The sequence below is a fragment of the Salvelinus fontinalis genome, chromosome 26 (genome assembly GCF_029448725.1).
Source record: "Salvelinus fontinalis isolate EN_2023a chromosome 26, ASM2944872v1, whole genome shotgun sequence".
Taxonomy (NCBI): domain Eukaryota; kingdom Metazoa; phylum Chordata; class Actinopteri; order Salmoniformes; family Salmonidae; genus Salvelinus; species Salvelinus fontinalis.
In genome coordinates, this window is record NC_074690.1 from 44,232,235 (window position 1) to 44,257,639 (window position 25,405).

The window sequence follows — 25,405 nt, forward strand, 5'->3', positions numbered from 1 at the left end:
GAAAAATGTGATTCCCTGGTGGTGTCAGTATGCATTAACTTTACAGAGCAACTGCCCCTAAAAATCACCTTCTCATTTAGAAAACAGCCTATGTGGGATCGGTGTGAGTCAGAAACATTTATTCCACTGTCAAAATTAACTACAAGTTTAAATAGGATAATTTTGATCATAGAGCCAGTCTCGTCCAAAACAGAGTTTTGTGAGACTTGTGGTCATAACTGCATCACAATGTAAATTAAGGTTGGATTCGTTTCAATCAAGCCCACAGCTGGCAGCACACAAGTAATCATCAGTTCAGTTCTGCAAATTACACAATGTACATGGTACAATATGTTAAAATTCCAAAAACTCCAAATGACTTAAAACCCTCAAACAAACTATAAATTGTAGACGTACATGTACAAATATTGAAAGCATTTAATGAGAAAACAAAAATGTGTGTGTTACGTTCCCCAGTTTCGGTGTTGTTGTGGGTTTGTGTATATGTGTGTGTGTGTATTTCAGGAAATGGCTTCCTGGATTCCAAAACAGCTGATTGGTTGGCCCATCACTAATTGGAGTTTTGACCCCGCCCTCTCGTCAGGGGATACAGCTGTCTGCAATTACTGACTCCCTCTGCAGCTTGAAAATGCAGTGTTCCTTTGTTAGGAGAGAGTATGTATGTGCTGTGTTGGTTAGAAAGTGTTGTGAAGTGGTTTGTAGCCGCTCCTGTAGAGGTATGTGTATACCATAATACCTAGTGTTTTTGGTTTATTCAAGTTGTTCACCAAGTTTGGTGAATTATTCTGTTTCATTTGTTCCCAGGGGGGGAAGGGACCTAGGGAGTGTTTAGGCAAGAGTCCTGCAGGCATACATATACCTGTAGTATTTACTATGACTATGCACACTAGGTAAGACCTGGGAGGACCACCCTCTGTATTTTGGTTAGCGCGCCAGGTGGCGTTATGAATACCGTAGGTAACCAGTGGGTAGGCAGGTAAGGTAGGAGAGGGGAAACTAACTTTTAGTTTCTTTGCTTTGGTTCTGTCCAGCCCCTTTTCCCCACCTTTCAGTGTGAAGGAAGAATACATTCCCTGTAAATGGTAATATTCTCTGCCTCTGTCATCCTTACCAGCAAAACCAGCAACACCTACAATCACATACCTTTTTTCACTCCACAGGGAGTTGAGTTGTAGCAGGGTGTCCCTCCAAGAGGTGTACGTAACAGTGTGGAACATGAAAATAGTCTAATTTACATTGTGTAATTTATTGAGGGTTGCTAACTAGCCACGGAGATAGGCTAGTCAAAGTAAGGTCACACACCAGCCAGCTGAAGCTAATTGGGGCGGCAGGTAGCCTAGTGGTTAGAGCGTTGGGCCAGTAACCCGAAAGGTTGTGGATTGAATCCCGAGCTAACAAGGTAAAAATCTGTCATTCTGCCACTGAGCAAGGTAGTTAACCACTGTTCCCTGGGCGAAGAAGACATGGATGTCAATTATGGCAGCCACTCTGATTCAGACGGGCTGTTTAAATGTGTAAGACACATTCAGTTGTACAACTGGCGAAATGGTGAAATAATTTGACTAACACTTACCACCTGCGAACACACGAGACATCACATCAAACCACACCCGAAAACCAACTCACGTTTGAGTTCAGTCATGGCCACTAGCATTTCTTAATGACCCAAACCTAAAACGAGTCCAAATCAGGAACTGCAGTTTCCCTTAAACTAACCAGTGACAAGTTGCACCTCTATCTTGCTACCTTTCAGATGAGCCAAGTGTAACAGTATAACTTTACGTCGTCCCCTCGCCCCGACACGGGCGCGAACCAGGGACCCTCTGCACACATCAACAACGGTCGCCCACGAAGCAGCGTTACCCATCGCTCCACAAAGGCCACGGCCCTTGCAGAGCAAGGGGCAACCCTACTTAATGTCTCAGAGCAAGTGACGTAACTGATTGAAATGCTACAAGCGCGCACCCGCTAACTAGCTAGCCATTTCACATCCGTTACACAAGGAGGACAGATGAGAACAGCAGGGCAGTGGAGCACTTGCAGCAGCCAGGGGCAACTGGTAGGGAAGGGGATGACATACAGTTGAAGTCAGAAGTTTACATACACTTAGGTTGGAGTCATTAAAACTTGTTTTTCAACCACTCCACAAATTTCTTGTTAAACTATAGTTTTGGCAAGTCGGATGGGACATCTACTTTGTGCATGACACAAGTAATTTTTTCCAACAATTGTTTACAGAAAGATTATTTCACTTATTCACTGTATCACAATTCCAGTGTGTCAGCCGTTTACATACACTAAGTTGACTGTGCTTTTAAACAGCTTCGAAAAGTCCCGAAAATAATAGCATGGCTTTAGAAGCTTCTGATAGGCTAATGGACATCATTTGAGTCAATTGGAGGTGTACCTGTGGATGTATTTCAAGGCCTGCCTTCAAACTCAGTGCCTCTTTGATTGACATCATGGGAAAAACATCAGACCTCAGCTAAGTCTGGTTCATCCTTGGGAGCAATTTCCAAATGCCTGCAGGTACCACGTTCATCTGTACAAACAATAGTACTTAAGTATAAACACCATGGGACCACGCAGCCGTCATACCGCTCAGGAAGGAGACGCGTTCTGTCTCCTAGAGATGAACGTACTTTGGTGCAAAAAGTGCAAACCAATCCCAGAACAACCGCAAAGGACCTTGTGAAGATGCTGGAGGAAACAGGTACAAAAGTATCTATATCCACAATAAAATGAGTCGACATAACCTGAAAGTATATCGACATAACCTGAAAGGTTGCTCAGCAAGGAAGAGACCATTGCTCCAAAACCACCATAAAAAAAGACAGACTACGTTTTGAAACTGCACATGGGGACAAAGATCATACTTTTTGGAGAAATGTCCTCTGGTCTGATGAAACAAAAATAGAACTGTTTGGCCATAATGACCATCGTTATGTTTGGAGGAAAAAGGGGGAGGCTTGCAAGCCGAAGAACACCATCCCAACTGTGAAGCACGGGGGTGGCAGCATCATGCTGTGGGGGTGCTTTGCTGCAGGAGGGACTGGTGCACTTCACAAAATAGATGGCATCATGAGGAAGTAAAATTATGTGGATATATTGAAGCAACATCTCAAGACATCAGTCAGAAAGTTAAAGCTTGGTCGCAAATGGGTCTACCAAATGGACAATAACCCCAAGCATACTTCCAAAGTTTTGGCAAAACGGCTTAAGGACAACAAAGTCAAGGTTTTGGAGTGGCCATCACAAAGCCCTGACCTCAATCCCATAGAAAATTTGTGGGCAGAACTGAAAAAGTGTGTGTGAGTAAGGAGGCCTACAAACCTGACTCAGTTACACCAGCTCTGTCAGGAGGAATGGGCCAAAATTCACCCAACTTATTGTGGGAAGCTTGTGGAAGACTACCTGAAACGTTTGACCCAAGTTAAATAATATAAAGGCAATGCTACCAATACTAATTGAGTGTATGTAAACTTCTGACGCACTGGGAATGTGATGAAAGAAATAAAAGCTGAAATAAATCATTCTCTACTATTTTTCTGACATTTCCCATTCTTAAAATAAAGTGGTGATCCTAACTGACCTAAAACAGGGAATTTTTACTAGGAGTAAATGTCAGGAATTGTGAAAAACAGAGTCTAAATGTATTTGGCTAAGGTGTATGTAAACTTCCTGACTTCACCTGTATACAAAACAATCCCTGCTAAATTCACTGGTTAGCTAATCCTGGACCAGCTCTATAGTAGCAGCAGTATCTCCAGTGTGTCAATTAGGGTGTTATGAGCCAGTATTGTTCCTCCCTGTCAATGGGTGAAAGCCGTGTAACTTCCTATACAGCTCAACCTTGGCAAGGTCAGCTGACAGGCTCTTGGCCATCCTATCAGTGGTCCTCTTCATAATGCGGGCTGCCTCGATAGCCCTGTCCAATGTCCTGTTGATATCCTCATCCTAAGACAAACAACAACAGTTTAAGGTTACGCTTGTATCTCAGTCACCTTTTATTTACTTACAAAAGGCATAGAAAACGGTTATGACATGAAATGATAATAACCTACACAAAGCTCCTTGGTTCTTTTAGGATTACAATTCTTTGTAAAATGAAATTGAGCACAAAACAAAGTGTCCAGTACAAGTACCAGATGTGCTAAATTGTTACAAGTTAACAGTACCACTAATAATTTATCAGTAAATACAAGTAAAACACTACTGGCACCCATTGATATGAAATAATGCTTTCCATGTGGCCAGCCTCACCTTGCTGGCTTTGTGCCTGCTGCCTCTGCCCCCAGTCCTGGGGGGGCTGAGAGCTGGGGGAAACGTCCGCTGAAAGTACACATTGCTGGGCAGCAGTGCTGAGTCTGACTGGGTAGAGCGCCTCCGATGGTGGGAGACAGACTGCTGCTCTCGCACTTTGAAACTGTTGAGACCACGGTGAAGAGCGAGAGCATGAGTACAGTAGTGTAGGAGTAGGCAACCCTAGGAAGCATCTCAGTTCTTCTCTCTTTCACCTTCACTGATGTAGGTTCAAGCAATATGGGGGATAAATATGGATTCAAATAAGGCAAATAGATTATGGTAATAAATGATGAAACCATATCTTACCCTGCAGGTAAACTGCAGGATGAGCCATAGTTGACTTGCAACAGAGGCTTCTGGAGAGGCTGAGAGGAGAGAGGATACCTGCCCTTAGAGTAGACATTCTCCATGTCACCTGGTGGTGCTACAATGAAAAAAGACAGAATCAACATCGCAACCCTGACGAATCTGTTCAATGTTTACATGTTAAAATGAACTGGGTAGAGTAGTCAGAATGATACACAGTCATGGCAGTGTCACAGGGGTAGGAGTGGGCTGGTCCTTACGTGGAGATCTGTAGCTGAAGTTCTTGTATGAGTGCCAGAGTGCTGGAGGACTGGGATGGGTGAGATTGGAGGTCTCCAGAGAACGGTTCTCCTCTGATGCTAAAAGGGATTTTAGTATTTAGTATTTTATTAGGATCCCCATTAGCTACAGCCAAAGCTGCAGCTACTTTTCCTGGGGTCCACATAAAACATGACATAATACATAACACCAACAGACAATTACATGTAGAAACACACACACAACTGCCTTTATGACCACCAAATACAACTTTAAGGCAAATTCTGCAAGCTGAAGGACCAAAATCTAACTCAGCAATTGATTTAATATTTTGTTAAATATAATGTAAGAATCCCTCTTGTTTTTGCAATTGTTCCTTTTATTTTACACCCATAAGCAGAAAGTCAATACCAGCACCACCAACCTGTATTCAAGTATTTTTTGCTCTGGGGTTTCACTGGTCCATCTGAGCAGGAGTAGGGCTTGCTGCTCCCTCTCCTGCCACCTAGTGGTGTACTGTGGAATGGTAACATGATCCCAGACCGGTCCGACTCCACACTGTCTGTACCTAGAGAAGACGACCACATACAATGACCTATATATACAGCGCCTTCAGAAAGTATTCAGACCCCTTGACTTTTCCCACATTTTGATATTCTAAAATTGATTAAATCATTTTTTAAACCTCATCAATCTCTATACAATACCCCATAATGACAAAGCAAAAACTGGATTTCAGAAATGTTTGCAAATATATTACAAATAAAAAATGGAAATATCACATTTACATAAGTATTTAGACCCTTTACTCAGTACTTTGTTGAAGCACCTTTGGCAGCGATTACAGCCTCGAGTCTTCTTGGGTATAACGCTACAAGCTTGGCACACCTGTATTTGGGGAGACTCTCCCATTCTTCTCTGCAGATCCTCTCAAGCTCTGTCAGGTTGGATGGGGAGCGTCGCTGCACAGCTATTTTCAGGTCTCTCCAGAGATGTTCGATCGGGTTCAAGTCCGGGCTCTGGCTGGCCCACTCAAGTTCATTCAGAGACTTGTCCCGAAGCCACTCCTGCATTGTCTTGGCTGTGTGCTTAGGGTCATTGTCCTGTTGGAAGGTGAACCTTTGCCCCAGTCTGACGTCCTGAGTGCTCTTGAGCAGGTTTTCATCAAGGATCTCTCTGTACTTTGCTCCGTTCATCTTTGCCTCATTTCTGAATAGTCTCCCAGTCCCTGCCGTTGAAAAACATCCCCACAGCATGATTCTGCCACCACCATGCTTCACCGTAGGGATGGTGCCAGGTTTCCTCCAGAAGTGATTCTTGGCATTCAGACCAAAGAGTTCAATCTTGGTTTCATCAGACCTAAGAATCTTGTTTCTCATGGTCTGAGAGAGTCTTCAGGTGCCTTTTGGCAAACTCCAAGCGGGCTGTCATGTGCCTTTTACTGAGGAGTGGCTTCCGTCTGGCCACTCTACCATAAAGGCTTGATTGGTGGAGTGCTGCAGAGATGGTTGTCCTTCTGGAAGGTTCTCCCATTTCCGCAGAGGAACTCTAGAGCTCTGTCAGACTGACGATCGGGTTCTTGGTCACCTCCTTAACCAAGGCCTTTCACCCCCGATTGCTCAGTTTGGCTGGGCGGCCAGCTCTAGGAAGTCTTGGTGGTTCCAAACTTCTTCCATTTAATAATGATGGAGGCCACTGTGTTCTGGGGGCCTTCAATGCTGCAGAAATGTTTTGGTACCCTTCCCCAGATCTCTGCCTCGACACAATCCTGTCTCGGAGCTCTACGGACAATTCCTTCGACTTCATGGCTTGGTTTTTGCTCTGACATGCACTGTCAACTGTGGGACCTTATATAGACAGGTGTGTGCCTTTCCAAATCATGTCCAATCAATTGAATTGACCACAGGTGGACTCCAATCAAGTTGTAGAAACATCTCAAGAATGATCAATGGAAACAGGATGCACCTGAGCTCAATTTCGAGTCTGATAGCAAAGGGTCTGAATACTTATGTAAATAAGGTATTTTGTTTTTTAAATATTTAATATATTTGCAAAAATGTCAAGAAAACTGTTCTGGCTTTGTCACTATGCGGTTTTGTGTGCAGATTCCTGAGAATTTGAATTTAATCCATTTTAGAATAAGGCTGCAACGTAACAAAATGTGCAAAAAGTCAAGGGGTCTGAATACTTTCCGAATGCATTGTATATACTGTAACTACTGCTGTATACACCTTTTTCTATTTAAACCTTTATTACATTGGGATACAATCACATATGCCTCTAAATGTATGTGTGGGAATACTTGGGAACAGATTTCCTAAGTTAAAATCACTTGGAACTGATTTCCCGGTGATTTTATTTGAGTATTTTAAATTTTTGTTCATAAAACTTGGGGGGGGGGGGGGGGGGGGCAAATCAAGTCTGCTGCCAATTTGGGAACCCTGTACTACTGCATTAGACATAGGCAGGCATCAACCCTGATGCAAAATAACGTTGTTGTTAACACGCTCCCAGTACATTAACCCGGTTAGTAAGGTACCTTTGCTCTTGCTAGGGTCCATATCTGAGGAGATCCAGTCTTCTATCTTGGAGTTGGTGTTGGTCAGACTCTGTCTGCTCCCTGCTGGTTTGTGGTGTGTTCTGGGCCGGGTCTTGGGCCTTCTGTCTCTGTTCTGCCTGCATCTGGAGGTCAGGTAATCCATCCTCTGGGAGAGGTGTGGCAGCTGGACCAGACCCTCCTCCAGGTCTCTCTTCAGCTGGGACACCTCCGACTGCAGGGCCTGGATGGCCAAACTGGAGAGAGAGAGGGGTTGGCCAACTCAAAAACAATAGGTTTTTGCCTCTATGAGGTCAGACAGGCAGCCTGACCTGGTTACCAATTTCATTTAATAAAGTTTACTCTTGAGTTGAATACTCAGTACTTTTAGACTAACCCGTGACAGGAACAGGTGTGGGAGTGGCAGTCTCTCTGTGGCATATCCATGGTGATGCTATGGGAGGTTTTTAATTGGCAGTCAGGGCCGTGATGATTGAGCTGACTGGTAGTGTGGGATTCACCCTCTGTGTGTACATTAGAGCATTTAGTTCAGTGTTTTCCCTGCTGTACTGTCTACGGAATAACGTCTATACTTTCACTACGACCACAGCAGGCACTCTGTGATTCCTCATCACTCACCATGCAGTCCGGCAGGTACACTCTGAGTAGTGCTGGTCACCCAGTGGTCCACCGCAGTGGCGCAAAGCTGCAGCTGAGCAGGTGTCTGTAGGCTGGGTCTCCTCTCTCCAATATCCCTAGTCAGATGGACAGTAGACTGCAGGCTAGGTGTCCCTTTTCCTGTCAGCTCAGCCGAATGGACATTTATCTGCGGGTTGGGTCTCCTCTCTCCCACCTGTACAGGCTGATGCATAGTGGTCTGCAGGTTGGCGCAGGAGCCTTCACTGTCACTCATACTGATCGGACTGGAATTCCCATCAGGCTGGAACTGGAGCCTGAGGTTGGATCGTAACAACATAATAAACATACATGAAACATTGACTTTTTCAGTTAGCCTGTAAGCAGTTGTATGGATGTGTGTGCCTGTACCTTTCTGTATGGAGTTTTGGTTGAGATAGTCCTGTGGCTTGTAGACTCAAGTCAGAGCTCCCTAACCCACTGTCTGTCTCTGGACTCACTATTCTCTGCAACAACAATGTAACATCCATGTAGCTACTGTACAATATTACAATAGTCTGTGGTATTGGCTAGGGAGTTCGAGTAAATACAGAAATAAACATGGGACAGCTAGTATAAGTCATAGAAGATGACGTTACCTGGGAAGTGGTGAGAGTGTGGTCTGTGATGCTCTGGGACTGGCTCTTCAGATAAGAGGAACAGGAAACCTCTACAGCCAGACTCACACTCCCTCCCAGGTCACAGTCTGGGCTCAGGGGACTCTGCTGCAGGCTACAGTAACAACGACAACAATACACGGTCAAAATGAAAAGATGAAGATAGGTTTCATTGGTAAATACTTGTCCCACAGACCTTTCAGGAATGTTTGGCGTGTCAGTTTTGGAATATGAGACAGTACACCATCTCTTACTATGGTATTTCTGAAATCCTCACATCAAATTACCACAACTGTATCAATTACACTACTTAGTGGGGATTAGTTGTGTGGTCCATACATTACACACATGTGATACATTATAAAGAAAATAGTTGTGTTGAGGTGAATATTGAATTGGTTAGCTTGTTTACTTATCTAGTACAGTACACTCAAATCCCAAAACACTAACCTTTCAGGTGTCCACAATCTGTCTCGAAATCCCGGGTTCTGGAGAGCCAAATACTGCAGAACCTTATCATGAGCTATCCCCTCAGATAGGCCCGAGCAGGTCCAGCTCCTCCTCTCTTCTTCCTCCTCCTCTTCCTCTGTGTTGGTGATGTCCAGTGTCTCCAGGGAGCCCTGTGAGAGCCTCCTGGGGGAACAGACAGAAACACAGCGACTAAAACAAACTGTTCCTACTTCTAACGGAACCCAACACCCCCTCTGTGCTTGGATGGAACATTATCCCCCATGGGAGGGCCAGAAGCGTGCCTGATATCAGCACACATGAACATACTCTCCACTCACAGCATCCATCAACAGTCTACATGACTATCTGACTATCTGAATCTAAAGCCATTCATGTACCACAGGTACCATAACTTGCCATTGATGTCAATGTCATGGAAATGACAGATAATATCACTCCCCAAGACAGGATTTCTACTTGGGGTCATAAGGCATAAAAACATACGTACTGTATGTAAATGGTACACAGTGTAGTATTGCAGGAATGTAGACGGTACACAGTGTAGTATTGCAGGAATATAGATGGTACACAGTGTAGTTTTGCAGGAATGTAGATGGTACACAGTGTAGTATTGCAGGAATGTAGACGGTACACAGCGTAGTATTGCAGGAATGTAGATGGTACACAGTGTAGTATTGCAGGAATGTAGATGGTGCACAGTGTAGTATTGCAGGAATGTAGACGGTACACAGTGTAGTATTGCAGGAATGTAGATGGTACACAGTGTAGTATTGCAGGAATGTAGACGGTACACAGTGTAGTATTGCAGGAATGTAGATGGTACACAGTGTAGTATTGCAGGAATGTAGACGGTACACAGTGTAGTATTGCAGGAATGTAGATGGTACACATTGAAGAAACCCATGAATTCACAGGCCTATGGAGCAACTCAGAGATGTGTGATGAGTACCGTAGACTGACACTGCTGTGTCCTGTGCTGTTTAGTTGGGGGTCAGCAGGTGTGAGATCACAGCTCTGGTCTAAACCATCATGTCCATGGACCTCTCTGGCCTCTTCCTCGTCCTCCTCTTCCTCCCTCTCCACTGTCTCATAACCCCCAGTGGAAAAACAGGGGCCTGGAATCTGTAATGTGAGACCCTGACCACAGAGAGGTTGATAACAGGAGAACACATTTTGAGTAGCTAATGTGTCCTCACTCTGAAACATGAGCGACATTGGAAATTATTGTCGCTCAATTAGAGCGCTGGACACGCCTCCACTTACAAAACAAGGACTTGGGCTGCATTTCATTCTAAAAAGTTGTCCCCTCCACAGATGGGGATAAGGTATTGTTCCTCCTAGTTTACACCATATCGCTTTCAACTACTCAGTCCTATCAGATCTGTGAGGGGGAGTGAACGGGGGGCCGGGACGCAACTTTTGGGAATGAAATGTAGCCCTGTTCATCAGGACTACTGCTGCACAGAACACGTGCATATACAGCTCATGTTGCTCACACAAACACGTCTCACATGTATGCATTTAAGATGAAGGAAATGTAGATGGTGCAATTAATTACTCCCTTAGTTGAGCACGCCTAACATTACAGAGGCTTATACCAGTGTAACTAACAGTGCAATAATCGATATAACTACTCGGTAAAAGGCTTGTACATACATGCATTTATGCAGTAATCATTAAGGTATTTGAGTGAGTGAGTGAGTGAAAGAGTGAGCAAGCAAATAAAGGGCAAAGCAGCAAATGAACAGCTATGCTATGAGTAAATGAGTGTGTTACCTCATGCATGGGTGGTGGAAGTGAGGGGGTGAGCAGACCAGGAAGACTGGGACCCCCACACAGTGACAGGAGTGTGGAGGATGAGTGGGGTGGGGAGAGCTGCTGCTCACACACGTTCCTGTCAATCAGCTCTTTAATGTCCTCTAGACGCATCCCTATCCTGAATATCTCCCCCTCCACCTGCCTTCACACAAACAAAAAGAACCGATAAAGTGCATAAAATACCCCTCACATCATGCTGAATTCTACACAAACCTAGCCTGGGTGTCAGTTTGTTTCCGGTTTTAGACAGAACTGCCTAATTCACACACACTTTAGGGCTAAACTGTGCCAAGCCAAGCTGTAAGCTACTGAGCTGACCTAGTTACGCATCTACCATTGTTGCTGAAACCGCGCGGGAATGGTCTATGTGAAAAGAAAATAGCCGAGCCAGCACAGTACAGTTCTGGGTGGCCCTATAGTGTGAGTCACGCAGACATACTGTTTAACTCAAACTCCTCACACACAATAACATATATCAGTTGACCTCTAACCTTTCGGGGTCGAACTGGCCTGTGTTCCTGGCCAGGCCAAAGTAGTTCTGCATCTCCAGAGTTCTGTGCTCCTCCTTCTTACTGATGTACTGCCTCTCCAGCTGGTCCTGGGAATCCATCATACTTTTAAACACCTGGAAAACCACACAACGTTATGAATTCCATAACAACACACTCTGCTTATAGAATAAAGGAAATGAGAATCAACTCTTATTATAAGTTACAATTGTTACAACTTCTTTAGAATCACATCACCCAGAATACAGTCCTGAACAGAAAAATACTTTTAAAGTAACGAAGATCCATTTACCATTTCTTGCTCTTCAATAGCAATTGACATTGTGGTCAGACACGTTTTGAATTCATCCACCTGTAATAAAAATAAGTTTTTATAATTCAGTATCATTTAAATGATGGGTTATAATGCACCACTATACAGCTTTGGTGTGTTTTCCAGGTTACCTTCAGCAAAAACTGACTGATAATATCCCTCAACTCCCTGGTCATCCTTTCCCCTTCACTCTGTTGGTCCGTCTGGGTCGGAGAAGTGCTAGGCTGTTTAGAGTGGTTTTGTTGGTTTGGACCATCGGTAAATTGTCCTGCAAACACAACAAAAGCTGAAACGATGCAGATCCAACGTATGTTATGGCCTAAATTCTACAGCATTGAAAATGGAAAGTATGTTATTTCTAATTGATGATGATTTTGTGTGAAATTGTTTTAATTTAATGAGGAATTACTAATGTCATTGATAAGGTTGCATCATCTCATGTAAACTGGTTGTATAATATATTTGTGTCATCTTTTTTTTCTGGAATCCTCACTCTTATGACAGGCTAGTTGTGACTTTGAGTGTAACCGGAATCTGATGTCATCCGACCCCATTTGCCACTAAGGAAACCGGTGGCTCTTGGCCAGGTAATTTGTAACAGAGCGAGGACCCGTCATAATATCAGATGTCAGAGACAGCATCTTGCCTGTAGGAGATGGGGCGTTGGGGAAGAGCATAGATCCAAAATGGCTTCCACCAGGACCCGGAAGGTCTTGTTGGTCACCACAGTCAAAATCCAGGGTAAGGTCAGAGGGCGCTTGATTCTAATTTGTTGACACATTTTGAGATAAATTCAGTCCAAATTGACAAGAATAAGAAGGCTGTCTTAAGGCTATATTTAATGAGATGAAAGAACAAAAAGACCAAAGAGAAAGAAGTGTTTAAAAATAGAAAACATTCTGAAGACTTACTTTTGTCCCCAGTCTCATCTGATCAATGAGGTTCTCAGCCTCTGCATACTTAGTCATAAGTTTATCGTATTCAGCCTAAAAGAGAAAGATGTCTTCTGGATGAAGGATGAATGACGCATTTGTATAGAGGTGTGCGAGCTATACTACTGAACATGATGACCCACCTGTAGATGACGCACCAGTCCTGGGGAGGTTTCTGTCTGTTTGTCCTGGTCTCTGAACACATAGGGTCTCTCTGAGGACTGAATAGAGTCCTCCATCACTCTGTGGATCACCTCCAAAGCAGAGGACTTACCCAGCATGCCTGGCGAGGACTGAGCTCTGAGGAAGCTGGGAGAATGGCTGACAGGTCTTACCGGAACACTGGTACTCTTCGGGATTTTCACTTTGGGGGCCACCTTGGAGAAGTCAGGGAGTGGGTAGTGTACTTGGCCCTGTCCATACTTTAATTCGCTGAAAGACCTGGTTCTGACCAGGGGACCTCTATAGACATGGTCTTCCTCCTCATCTTCATCATTCTCATCTTCCTCTTTGGTTAGGTCTGAACCATTACTGCTATCATTACTGTCCTGTTCAGGGACTTCACTTTTACTGTTTGATATGCCACTATTTTGAGGAGAGTTGACGTCACTGTTGTAAGACTCAGCACTCCGTGTGTTCTTTCCCTCTGAGGCAGTCCCTTTTCCATTTTTCTCCTCCAGGTTTTTTCTTGGACTCATTTGAACACTCTTCCCTTCATCTTCTTCCTGTAGGCTCTGACTCCTCTCACTCTCGATGCTGGGTCCCCCTGCGCTGCTGCGCTGTGGGGCTCCTCCACTATTATTATTATTGGGGCTCCCTGTGCTACTGTGCAAAGGGCCCCTGCTCAGCACTGTCTCGTCCATGCTCTCCAGAAGGGACACTTCCGGCAGGGTCTCTGCCTCGATCAGACTGCCTGAGCAGAACAGCTCATCCTGGGAAAAGTGACGGAGCAGCAGCTGGGTGATGTCTGGGTGTGGGACTTTACGAACAGGACTACTGCATGTGGGAACAGCCTCTGGTTTTGTAGAGTCAAAAAAAGCTCCTTTACCCTCTCCCTCGGGTGGAGTTATAGATACATGGTTCATAGTGTTGACTTCAATTTGCATGTGACCTTGTATGATATTGACCTCTCCAACCATTGCTGACAAGTCAAAATGATCTCTAACATTGTGTCCTGAATGCAATGCTCCAGCTTGGTCTTTTGACAGAACATCAGCTATTTTGCAATTCTCCTCAGACTTGTCACTGTCATTGGTTGTGGGGTTAATGTACTGGCTTCCCAGGTCCCCGTCATGTGGAAGGTCCTCCTGTTCTTCATCGGAGGTGTCTCCTGGGTTCTCATACTCCCAGATGGTCTGCTCCTGCTCGGTGTTGGGTCTCTGGGCAGACACCCACTTCCCACTGCTCTTGGTTTTACCCTCCACCACTCTCTCACTCTGGCCACTGACACAGCTACTGCTCTCTGTGGAGGACTCCCCAGAGTCAGACACTGACAGCTCTAAGTTCTCTATGAATGACAGAGAGTAAGAAGTTGTGAAGTATTCATAGGAACAGTATGCTACAGTCATTTTATAGTTTGGCATGATATTGTTACATAGCTTACGGCTGTTATATATTTTTTTACAATGCAATTGCTAAAGTATAACAATGGTGTTTCTAGAGTAATTACAGGGTTACTAGACAGGTATAAGAGCAAGTTGACAGCGTAAGTCTTACCACTGAGATGGATGCTGTTCCCTGAGACAGCCGACTCTGCCTGGGAGAGATGCACCGTGAAGGAGCCCTCCAGGTCACTGAAGTGGAGACTCTCATCCTCACTCAGGTCCACAAAGATACTCTGCCGGATACACTTCTCCCACAGCACAGAGGACTGAGGGGAAGAGGCTCTCCTCTGGGCTTCAGAATCCTCCTCTTGATCTTGGGGATCCCCTTCCATGTGCTCCTCACTCAGAACTATCCTGATGTTGTGCTAGCCCACGGCTTCAACAACTTCCCCAATGCTTACCTCCTCCCTCAAAACGGTCCCCTCCTTAAAAGGAGCACTTTCTCTGGCCCAGTTTTCCACCGATGCCTTGACTCTGGTCTCCTGTGTCCCGTCTGCCTCGGTCTGCAGATAGAGGGAAAAGGGAAGAGGAGGACAACGGCTGTTCATTCCTTAGCAACGCAGACAGGTGAACCGACAACAATAGATCAAGATGTGTTCATCTCAATTATTCAAGAATCTGTATGCATTGTGTAGGCGTGAGTGATATGTGTGTGTGAGTATGAGAGTATCTGTGCATATGAGTGAGAGAGCAGCCTGACCTACAATATGTGTCTGTGGGTGCATGTATGAGTAATGTGAGACTATATAAACTTGCTCTTCAACATAACAAGTATGTCATAAGTTCACAAGCACTTACTAAGCCAGTATAAGTACAATTATATTAGGATAACTAACCTCTCTCTCAAAGGTCTCATACAGTCGGTGCAACCTCTCAAAACAATCTCTACACTAACCCTATAAATGGTATATGGATATTGGCATTTTTTATTTATGTAATGAATAAAAAAGACAATATCCAAATGTAAATGTTTATTAGGCTAATATCATGAACATGGAGTAACGCTTCTATTTATAAGGCTAACGTTACCTCTACCCGTGCTGCTAAGTTAAAGTTATCAGCATTTGTCTGTCCTGTACCTACTGAAACTCACCTGACCTGGCCCTTAGCAGTCCAACTTCAGCTTTGACAATCTCATGTGTTTAGAATGTGTTCTATCCTACACATAATTAATTCGTATGTGATCTTTAAGTTCTGACACAACACACCAGTTCCTACTTCGTATGTCACATTGTTTCAAGCTCTAGGGCAGGTTAATACCTGTGGATTCATCAATAATGTACATTGTATCGCTGAACGTCTGGACTTGACGCGAGGGGAGGAGTTTGGTTGCTTCAGGACTCCTGAAAACTTCTCAAAAAAGCATGGGGGAGCAGCAAGCTCACTTCACTCTTCTCCCCCTGCTGCTGACAAACGCAGAGCTTTTGAAAACACTTGTGTGTTTTGACCACCTCTCAATTTATTTAAACAATAGTAACGTCTCTTGTTAGTTTGCTAACGGCTAGCCTCAACATTATCAGCTAACTTAGCTAACTTTCTTCAACAGTGCAACTAACGTTAGCTAGAGAGGCAGTTTTGTCAGGCAGTCGATGCTGGTTAGTTTACTTACTAATTTCCAGCCCCAAAACGGAGATGTTTGCATTAGTAAATGCCGTTACAGTAAAAAACGACTATCTTTGTTTTAGTTTGCTGATGATAGCATCATTTTTGCTGACCCATTTGACACTTTGCAGCTGCATGAAGATGACATGAATGACTCATCGTACAGTTGACACATTCATTATTCAAATGTCATTGGTCCAGAGCAATGGCTGTACGGTCAAAGAGACGGTTATTTGGGGCGTGGCTATCTTTGAATCTGCTTCGATGATTGGCTACTGAACTAACAACACAGAGTAACAGTAGCTAAATTCCCCAACCACTCATCGAAGTTAGCTAGCCCAAACTTTATTGCTAGCTAGGTTATCAAAGTGCCGAATTTATAGCTAAGAACTTAGGTTTGTTGTTGTAGAATAAAACTGGACTTTTATTTACCGTCGAAGTATCGAAAAGGGGAGTAAAACCATTGTTCGAACTGGACCGCCTAAAGTAAGTGGACTGCTAGGCTACCCAGTTAGCTAATTACAGTAACGCTAGCTTGCTAACAGGTTGTAGAGGTTCTCTGGTTATGTACCCATAGCGTAGCCCTTTTAGTTATAAGATAAATACAAAATATAGATATGGTTTTGGTTGTAGCTTGCAAGATGGTTAGAACTGGCTTGTTAACGTTAACAGTTAGGTGGCTTTCTCACTTGATTTGCTGATCAAATCTGTCAGATTGTGACTGAAGTTTTCAAAAGAACCGAGTTCACCATTTGGGGAACGCCTTATGTTAGTCAAAATAAATATTTTCTATGTCATTATTTGCAAATCCACGGTAACAGTGAAAGTGATAAGGTTCCGATTTCAGTTAATCTGATTATTATATATATTTTTTTACGTATGCAAAGTTTGGTAACAGAATGACGGGTTGTGCGGTTTGTTCTGTAATAATGTTACCAAACTTTGCATTTGCACTGTTCTTCGAGTAAATGTGTTTTTGTAAAATTCTCAGTGGAAATTGCTAAAAGTAGTCCTTGTGCATAGTTGTATGGTTTGCAACTATTGGTTTTTGTTTGAAATTACTTTTTAAATAGTTCAATCAATCAATTTTATTTTATATAGCCCTTCGTACATCAGATAATATCTCGAAGTGCTGTACAGAAACCCAGCCTAAAACCCCAAACAGCTAGAATGCAGGTGTAGAAGCACGGTGGCTAGGAAAAACTCCCTAGAAAGGCCAAAACCTAGGAAGAAACCTAGAGAGGAACCAGGCTATGAGGGGTGGCCAGTCCTCTTCTGGCTGTGCCGGGTGGAGATTATAACAGAACTATGCCAAGATGTTCAAAAATGTTCATAAGTGACAAGCATGGTCAAATAATAATCATGAATAACTTTCAGTTGGCTTTTCATAGCTGATCATTAAGAGTTGAAAAACAACAGGTCTGGGACAGGTGGCGGTTCCATAACCGCAGGCAGAACAGCTGAAACTGGAATAGCAGCAAGGCCAGGCGGACTGGGGACAGCAAGGAGTCACCACGGGCGGCAGTCCCGACGCATGGTCCTAGGGCCCAGGTCCTCCGAGAGAAAGAAAGAGAGAAGGAGAAAATTAGAGAGAGCCAAGATTTTCAAAATGTTCATAAATGACAAGCATGGTCAAATAATAATCAGGAATAAATCTCAGTTGGCTTTTCATAGCCGATCATTAAGAGTTGAAAACAGCAGGTCTGGGACAGGTAGGGGTTCCATAACCGCAGGCAGAAGAGTTGAAACTGGAATAGCAGCAAGGCCAGGCGGACTGGGGGCAGCAAGGAGTCACCACGGCCGGTAGTCCCGACGTATGGTCCTAGGGCTCAGGTTCTCAGAGAGAAAGAGAGAACGAGAGAATTAGAGAGAGCATACTTAAATTCACACAGGACACTGGATAAGACAGGAGAAGTATTCCAGGTATAACCAACTGACCCTAGCCCCCCGACACATAAACTACTGCAGCATAAATACTGGAGGCTGGAGGCTAGTTCTCAGCATCATTCTGTTATCGTGGAATTGCCTGTCTGTCTCGTGTACAAAACACCTACAGTTTACTAAATTAGTTACTGTAAAAGTGCAATGGAAATTATTTTTACTGGGAAATCATGGCATAACTTAATCTCATTTTGGAAATTAATTAGGACACTAGGCTAGCTAGATATATGCCTAAAAGAAACCAGTAGGACTAGAAGAATATTGAACTATTGAAAATTAATCTAGCTATGTCACAATCTTTTTTTTTTTACCAGGTTTCTCATAGTCCCAATCCCAGCACTGAATAATTTCAGGTGAGGACTGTTTCTCTTTCTAGATCTGTCCCTTTTGTTTTGATGGTGATTTGCTGGCTGTATCCCTGCTATCAGGCATTATGCTGCTTTGGTGTTTCCATGTTTGCTTGGCTAATAAGAGGATGTGGACACAAAGACACAATAGATCACCCTGTGAGTACATTAAAGATGAGGTCATGGTGACAGTCCAGTGTGTGATGTGGGAGCTTCCTGTGAAGCTGGCCTTTTCAAATGACTGCTTTTGTTACCGCAGCTGCGCTGTATTAGTAGATCACTTGTCCTTTTAACCACTACTTCATACAGAGTGCAGCTTTGTCACCAGGGGCGGCAGGTTAGAACGTTGGGCCAGTAAGAGGAAGGTTGCTGGATCGAATCCCCGAGCTGACAAGGTAAAAATCTGTCGTTCTTCCCCCGAGCAAGGCAGTTAATCCACTGTTCTCCGGGCCCCGAAGACGTGGATGTCGATTATGGCAGCCCCCCGCACCTCTCTGATTCAGAGGGGTTGGGTTAAATGCGGAAGACACATTTCCGTTGAATACATTCAGTTGGACGACTGACTAGGTATCTCCCTTTCCCATTTGGCGCACACTACTGGAAAAGGCCTCATGCGTAAGCATATGTACGAGCATGTACTGTATGTAGTTCGGGAACAGATTCCCGAAACACAAGCAGGCTCCACTTTGGATTAAAGTAGTTCACATTAACCTGGCCACTAAAGAGCAGAGCTGACCTAGTTCTCATAGCTTTGTTCTCCAAGATTTGGGGATCATTGATCCCAAATGGATGTAATGATAAGCTTGCTACAAATAGTTGCTCCAAAGATAAGCTGTTTACAACGTTCCCAAAATGAGGTTTTCTTTATACTCATTGTGGCTACGATATGGGATTGTGGAGTGAAATATAAAACTGCTGAAATAACCTCCACCTTGGCGTGGCTGTCAGATTCTGGCCTCCCCCTGATGTGACAACCAGCGCTTTTTGGTTACAGTTCTGCTTTGTGGCGTGGATGGCCGCCGGCCAGTCCCTGAATCTAGGTTGTCTACGAAAAGAATTCACAAACACTTTCTGCAGGTCATCATGTAGGCTAGGCCCTAACACAGTTAAAGAGAGAGCTCAGAAGTACCCCAAAGTTATGTTACTGTAATCAAAAGGGATCTAAAGTCAAGCTGCCAAACCCATTTCCATGCCGACATCACTTGTGTAAATTCTGCATACACCAGGAGGCATCTGTGCAAGCCTCAATCCCTAATGAAAGGGAAGGATTGGCACTATATAATTACATGAGATTTGTGTGCACCGGCCTTATTAACATACAGTTGTTTCCAGAAGAAGTAGCCTAATGTAAGGGTTTTTTGCTGATCACAGTTGTTGCTATGACCTCCTATCCTTCTTGGCTGAGGGGTGCAAGTCTTTCTCATGTCTGCTCTGCTGCCTGCCGGGGTTTTAGTGGTGAGGGGTTAAACTGAGGACGGTGGTGTTCTGGAGTGAATTCAATGCTCTGCTGCTCTCTGACCTCTGATCTTCATGTGACCACTGAGTCTTTCAATTTTGCTTCAAAGTGTGATGATGCATTGGTTTTATTAAGCTGTATCCAACGAGCAGATCAACAAAAGGGAGGTTTATGGTGGACTATCCCCAACCAGGTTGAAAGTTGATTACTCCTGGATTAAGAAAGTCTTTCAATAATCTTTGTGAATGTCATTTGGTTACAAGCTGTTGTGATACCATTTTTTTGCTAATCTACTATCAGAATATTCCTCTATCCACCAATAAATACACAATTTTAAAATTCCTCAATTCATATGCACCTGCAGCATACATTTGAATACTGTCCTTTACATTTGTAATGATCTTGCTCTTGATTTGTAGTAGTAGCCTAAATTGGGTTTGGGAAAACCTGTTTACTACTAAAATGTGTGCGTAGGTAAAGAGGGGGCCTACTTGACCGCATGTGGGAATGAGGTGGCAGTTGGTCTTGCTCTGGTGCTGTACCTTACATACTAGACTTGCTTATCACTGTACTTACAATGGAATTTCCACAAGCCTTCACTGTACAGGCCTTGTTTTGAGTCTGCGGCCAGGCTACTTTCCCTATTTCTCACTAAATAATATTTAAATCAATCTACAATTATCTTTGCTGTGGTGGATACATGTTCTATTTTCCCTACCAACGATTTGCATAAAGCATTAAATGTATCTGTTGTGATTGGTGAAAATCCTTCCCTGCTTTTCTGCTTGCCTAGGCTAGCTGTATCCTCACCCTCCGGTAGAGCCTAGCACACCTCAGAGCATTCATGGTTGAGTCAGTGATTGACAGCTTGTGTGTGGTTTGGCTGACACTGAACCCATCCATCCATCGCCTATCCACTCCTCTCTCACACCCCCTACCTGCCTTTCTTGTGCACGCTGTTTAGTGGGTGTTGCCATGGTGTCGTGTGGTCAGGAGGCTTTACACACAGCATCTTGTGTTCTCTTCACAGAGGGCTGCTGAGGAGAGCCGTGCTGGCACTGCCAAGCCAAGCTCAAACTGTAGCCTGACGGACAACACTTTCTGAGGATCTCTCTGTCATTCCTGGGGCTACGTGTCAGCTTAAGAGGTCAAAGGCGAGCACAAGGGGAATTTTAGGACTAGTTCTCCTGGACCATCAGATGTTTTCCACTTTTGTTTTTACCAACATTTTGGGGATTTAAACTGGGATCGTCCCACTTATAAATCTTCAATGGATTCCGTTGGCTCTTTGGTTAGCATTGTTGATGAGGACCAGTCCTATCATGTCCGCTACAGGTAGGCATGAACCTACTCATATCCCCTTACATTATACTGTCTCAATCTTTGGTCAACATTTTGTTTCATGTACGGCCTAGAACGGGTGCTTTAAACTTTCCTTCATACTAGTGAGAGAAAAAAAAGTGTTGGAACAAGAATTGAACAGAACTGATGTGTAGGATTTTATACATGTAGACAAAGTGGCCTAGATCTCATACTGGTGTCTCATAGGTCTGTCGCATGGGATGAGATCAGCTTTCCCATGTAGGTTCCGGGTGTGAATTGCTAGGCTAGGTTTCCCACTTCCATTTAACTGAAGTTGTTAACCTCACTAGGGTAGGGGGCAGCATTCGGAATTTTGGATGAAAAGCATGCCCAAAGTGAACTGCCTGCTACTCAGGCTCAGAAGCTAGGATATGCATATAATTGGTAGATTTGGATAGAAAACTCTAAAAAGTTCCCAAAACTGTTAAAATAGTGTCTGAGTATAACAGAACTAATATGACAGGCAAAAACCTGAGAAATCCACCCAGGAAGTGTGATTTTCTTAATTTTTTAGTTTTCTATTGAATGCCATTACAGTATCCGTTGACTTAGGACTCAAATTGCACTTCCTATGGCTTCCACTAGATGTCAACAGTCTTTAGAAATTGTTTCAGGCTTGTATTCTGAAAAATGAGGGAGTAAGACCACTTTGAATGAGTGGACCATTCAGTGTCCCAGAGGTTTTTCATGCGTGCGACCGAGAGTGCGCCTTTGTTGTTTTCCTTTTATATTGCCGACGCTTTTGTCCAGTTGAAATATTATTGATTATTAGGACTAAAAACAACCTAAGGATTGATTATAAACATCGTTTGACATGTTTCTATGAACTTTACGGATACTTTTCGTTTTTTTCGTCTGTCTGTTGTGACTGCCTTTGAGCCTGTGGATTACTGAACAAAACACGCGAACAGAGGTTTTTGGATATAAAGAGGGACTTTATCGAACAAAATGAACATTTGAGTAAATGGGAGTCTTGTGAGTGTAACCATACGAAGATCAAAGGTAAGTGATACATTTTATCACTATTTCTGACTTGTGTAACTCCTCTTCTTGGCTGGTAACTATTTGTAACGATTTGTCTGTTAATCGCATGGTATGCTTTCACCGTAAAGCCTTTTTGAAATCTGACACCGTGGTTGGATTAACAAGAATTTAATCTTTAAACCGATAACACTTGTATGTTTTAATTTTTATAATGAGTATTTACATTTTTTAATAAGGCGCTCTGCAATTTCACTGGATGTTGGCCAGGTGGGCCGTCAGCGGGACACCTGTCGACAATTTCCGGTGAAATTGGAGGGTGTGCAATATTCAAATAAAAAATAAAATAAAAAATATTAAACATCTAGGTACATACAAGTGTCATATTGGCTAAAAGCTTAAATTCTTGTTAATCTAACTGGATTGTCCGATTTACAATCGGCTTTACAGAGAAAGCATGCCATGCGATTGTTTGAGGACGGCACCCCACATCAACATATTTTTCAACCAGCAGGCTTCATAAAATCACAAATAGCGATTTTAAATAATCACTTTTTGAAAATCTTCCTCTGATTTGCAATCCAACGCGTCCCAGCTACAACATACATGGTCCTTTTGTTAGATAAAATCCTTCTTTATATCACAAAGTCTTTAGTTGGCACCATCGATTTTGGGTTCAACATGCAGACAAAGGAATCCAAAAAGCTACCGTTAAACTTTGTTAAAACAAGTCATACTACATTTCTATATAATCCTCAGGTACCCTAAAATGTAATTAAACTATAATATTTCATACGGAAAGAAGTATGTTCAATAGAAAAGTAAAATTAGCAAGTGCACATCCTCTGATTTCCAACTCCGACTCCCTGTACCAAAACTAAAAATTCTTACTCGTTTTGGAAGAAACAAGCCTGAAACCTTAAACAAAGAGGGTTGACATCTAGTTGAAGCCATAGGAATTGCAGTCTGCGAGATGGAATTGCATAGGACCTGTAGCTTTCCATTGGAAGGGCATGGGATCTGAAAAAAAAAGAAGATAAGATTCAGGTTGGTTTTTCATTGGGTTTTCTCCTACCATATCAATTGTGTTGGTCTCATATATTATTTTAACATTTCTACAAACTTCAGTGTTTTCTATCCAATGGTACCAATTATATGCATATCCTGGCTTCTGGGCCTGAGTAACAGGCAGTTTACTTTGGGCACGTCAGTCAGGCGGAAATTCTGAAAAAAGGACCCTAGCCCTAACAAGCTTATTAACAAGCAACGCCTCATTTTCACCCAATTCTCTCATTCTGAAAATTAACCACATACCGTAGAGGGAAAGCATTAGTTCACAGATAGTAGTTAGTTCGTTGGCTAGTTAACATTTCACACAGATTGCCAGGGTCCAGTAAGCAACTAACGCATAATAACTTGAACGGCAAGGAGTCGTATACCAGTTAATACTATAGCGAATTGGTTAGGTTACTAACGTTAACTCATCTGATGTTGTAACATTAGCTAGCTAACGTTAGCTGTCTGACTTTACTAACCAGCTAATTTTCACACCATGAACTCAATTATTTGATCAATTAAGTTGGCCAATGTTGCTCAACATTTTTCTGGCTAACTAATGGAGAATTCGATCCGCCAGCAAGATACTTAACAATGCTAACAATACTTGTTCCATCACACTTTCTCCCTCACCTCAAACTTTCCAAATGCCAGTTTCAGTTACAGCTCGTGAAGTACGCTTCATCACCTTACCACCCCCGTCTCGTAGGTGAGAAGCCTGACCACCCTCTTCTTTATCGTCCAGGGGACGTGCTGCTGTAACTGACAAACTGCCTTTCTACTCTGCTCTCTTTCCAGGGCGTGCGCACGCTAATGCTGTAACTAGCAAATTGGTTGTCTCTTCAATCATGTGCTGCATTCTATTGTTATGTGAGCGACTGGCTGAGCCTCGGATACAGCCAGTATTGTTCCAAACGCGCATCACTCGTTCGCTTACAGCCAGTAGTGATCCAACCTGCCCCCCCCCCATACTTTTCTCATCGGATCTACACGAATCACGTAGGTTGCCTATTTTGGATTCAAAACAGTGAATTTTGCCGAAAGGTGACTAGTTTGCATCCCTGTCCAACATAATTTATAAACAAAGCATTTGTTTGGTGAATCAGAGGATCAGATCAGAGGCAATTGGGATGACCAGGGATGTTCTCTTGATAAGTGTGTGAATTAGACCATTTTCCTGTCAAAATGTAACAAGTACTTTTGGGTGTCAGGGAAAATGTATGGAGTAAAAAGTACATTATTTTCTTTAGGAATGTAGTGAAGTAAAAATTGGCATAAATATAAAAGTACAGATACTCCATAAAACGATTTTAGTACTTTAAAGTATTTTTACTTAAGTACTTTACACCACTGCAATTTGACCATGAAGGTCTGATTCATGCAGTCTCCTCTGAACAGTTGATGTTGAGATGTGTCTGTTACTTGCCCTCTGAAGCATTTATTTGTGCTGCAATCTGAGGTGCAGTTAACGCTAATGAACTTATCCTCTGCAGCAGAGGTAACGCTGGGTCTTCCTTTCCTGTGGCGGTCCGCATGAGAGCCAGTTCCATCATAGCGCTTGAGGGTTTTTGCGACTGCACTTGAAGAAACTTTCAAAGTTCTTGATTGACTGACCTTCATGTCTTAAAGTAATGATGGACTGTCGTTTCTCTTTGCTTATTTGAGCTGTTCTAGCCATAATGTGGACTTGGTAAATAGTCTGGGTAGCCATTTGACTAGATGTTCAGGAGTCTTATGGCTTAGGGCACAGGTGTCAAACTCATTCCACGGAGGGCCGAGTGCCTGAGGGTTTTCGCTCCTCCCTTGTACTTGATTGATGAATTAACATCACTAATTAGTTAGGAACTCCCCACACCTGGTTGTCTAGGGCTTTATTGAAAGGAAAAACCAGAAACCTGCAGACACTAGGCCCTCCGTGGAATGAGTTTGACACCCCTGGCTTAGGGGTAGAAACAAGGTAGGGGTGTAGACCACCCCTACCTTGTCACAACACAACTGATTGGCTCAAACCCATTAAGAAGGAAAGAAATTCCACAAATTAACAAGGCACATCTGTTAATTGAAATGCATTCCAGGTGACTAACTCATGAAGCTGGTTGAGAATGCCAAGAGTGTGCAAAGCTGTCATCAAGGCAAAGGGTGGCTACTTTGAAGAATCCCAAATATATTTTGATTTGTTTAACAATTTTTTTGGATTACCTCATGATTCCATGTGTTATTTCATAGTTTTGATGTCTTCACTATTAGAAAAATAAAGAAAAACCCTTGAATGAGTAGGTGTCAACTTTTGACTGGCTCTGTATATTTAGGTATTTT

General features: G+C 43.2%; 2 protein-coding genes and 1 long non-coding RNA gene across 7 annotated transcripts in view; 1 reads left to right on the top strand and 2 right to left on the bottom strand.

Annotated features, from left to right (window-relative positions):
• Positions 1 to 213: 213 nt before the first annotated feature.
• On the bottom strand, positions 214 to 14,834 carry LOC129824506 (uncharacterized). The gene is made up of 19 exons (XM_055884204.1): positions 14,457 to 14,834; positions 12,884 to 14,247; positions 12,720 to 12,794; positions 12,386 to 12,572; positions 11,940 to 12,076; positions 11,788 to 11,847; positions 11,478 to 11,611; positions 10,945 to 11,128; positions 10,118 to 10,305; positions 9,148 to 9,330; positions 8,680 to 8,812; positions 8,453 to 8,547; positions 8,259 to 8,358; positions 8,045 to 8,160; positions 7,409 to 7,662; positions 4,872 to 4,970; positions 4,612 to 4,729; positions 4,264 to 4,426; positions 214 to 3,957 (listed from the first exon to the last, which is right to left on the bottom strand). The coding sequence occupies exons 1-19, from the start codon at positions 14,674 to 14,676 to the stop codon at positions 3,787 to 3,789; spliced, it is 3,981 nt and encodes a 1,326-aa protein (XP_055740179.1). The 5' UTR covers positions 14,677 to 14,834; the 3' UTR covers positions 214 to 3,786.
• Positions 14,835 to 16,227: 1,393 nt separating this feature from the next.
• Positions 16,228 to 25,405, top strand: part of LOC129824414 (G-protein-signaling modulator 2-like) — a 32,815-nt gene continuing 23,637 nt past the window's right edge. For 2 of the 5 annotated variants that reach the window (XM_055884044.1, XM_055884046.1), the window contains exons 1-3: positions 16,344 to 16,432; positions 18,202 to 18,240; positions 20,721 to 21,025. In XM_055884044.1, the coding sequence (XP_055740019.1) occupies positions 20,961 to 21,025 (65 nt within the window). In that variant the 5' untranslated portion in view covers positions 16,344 to 16,432; positions 18,202 to 18,240; positions 20,721 to 20,960. Of the gene's footprint in view, positions 16,433 to 18,201; positions 18,241 to 20,720; positions 21,026 to 25,405 lie in introns of all 5 variants that reach the window. The other 3 variants (XM_055884045.1, XM_055884047.1, XM_055884048.1) reach the window with 3 other exon arrangements.
• LOC129824416 (uncharacterized) lies at positions 16,428 to 23,975 on the bottom strand. The gene is made up of 3 exons (XR_008754750.1): positions 23,723 to 23,975; positions 22,925 to 23,053; positions 16,428 to 17,782 (listed from the first exon to the last, which is right to left on the bottom strand). It is a non-coding gene; the product is annotated as an uncharacterized LOC129824416 (long non-coding RNA).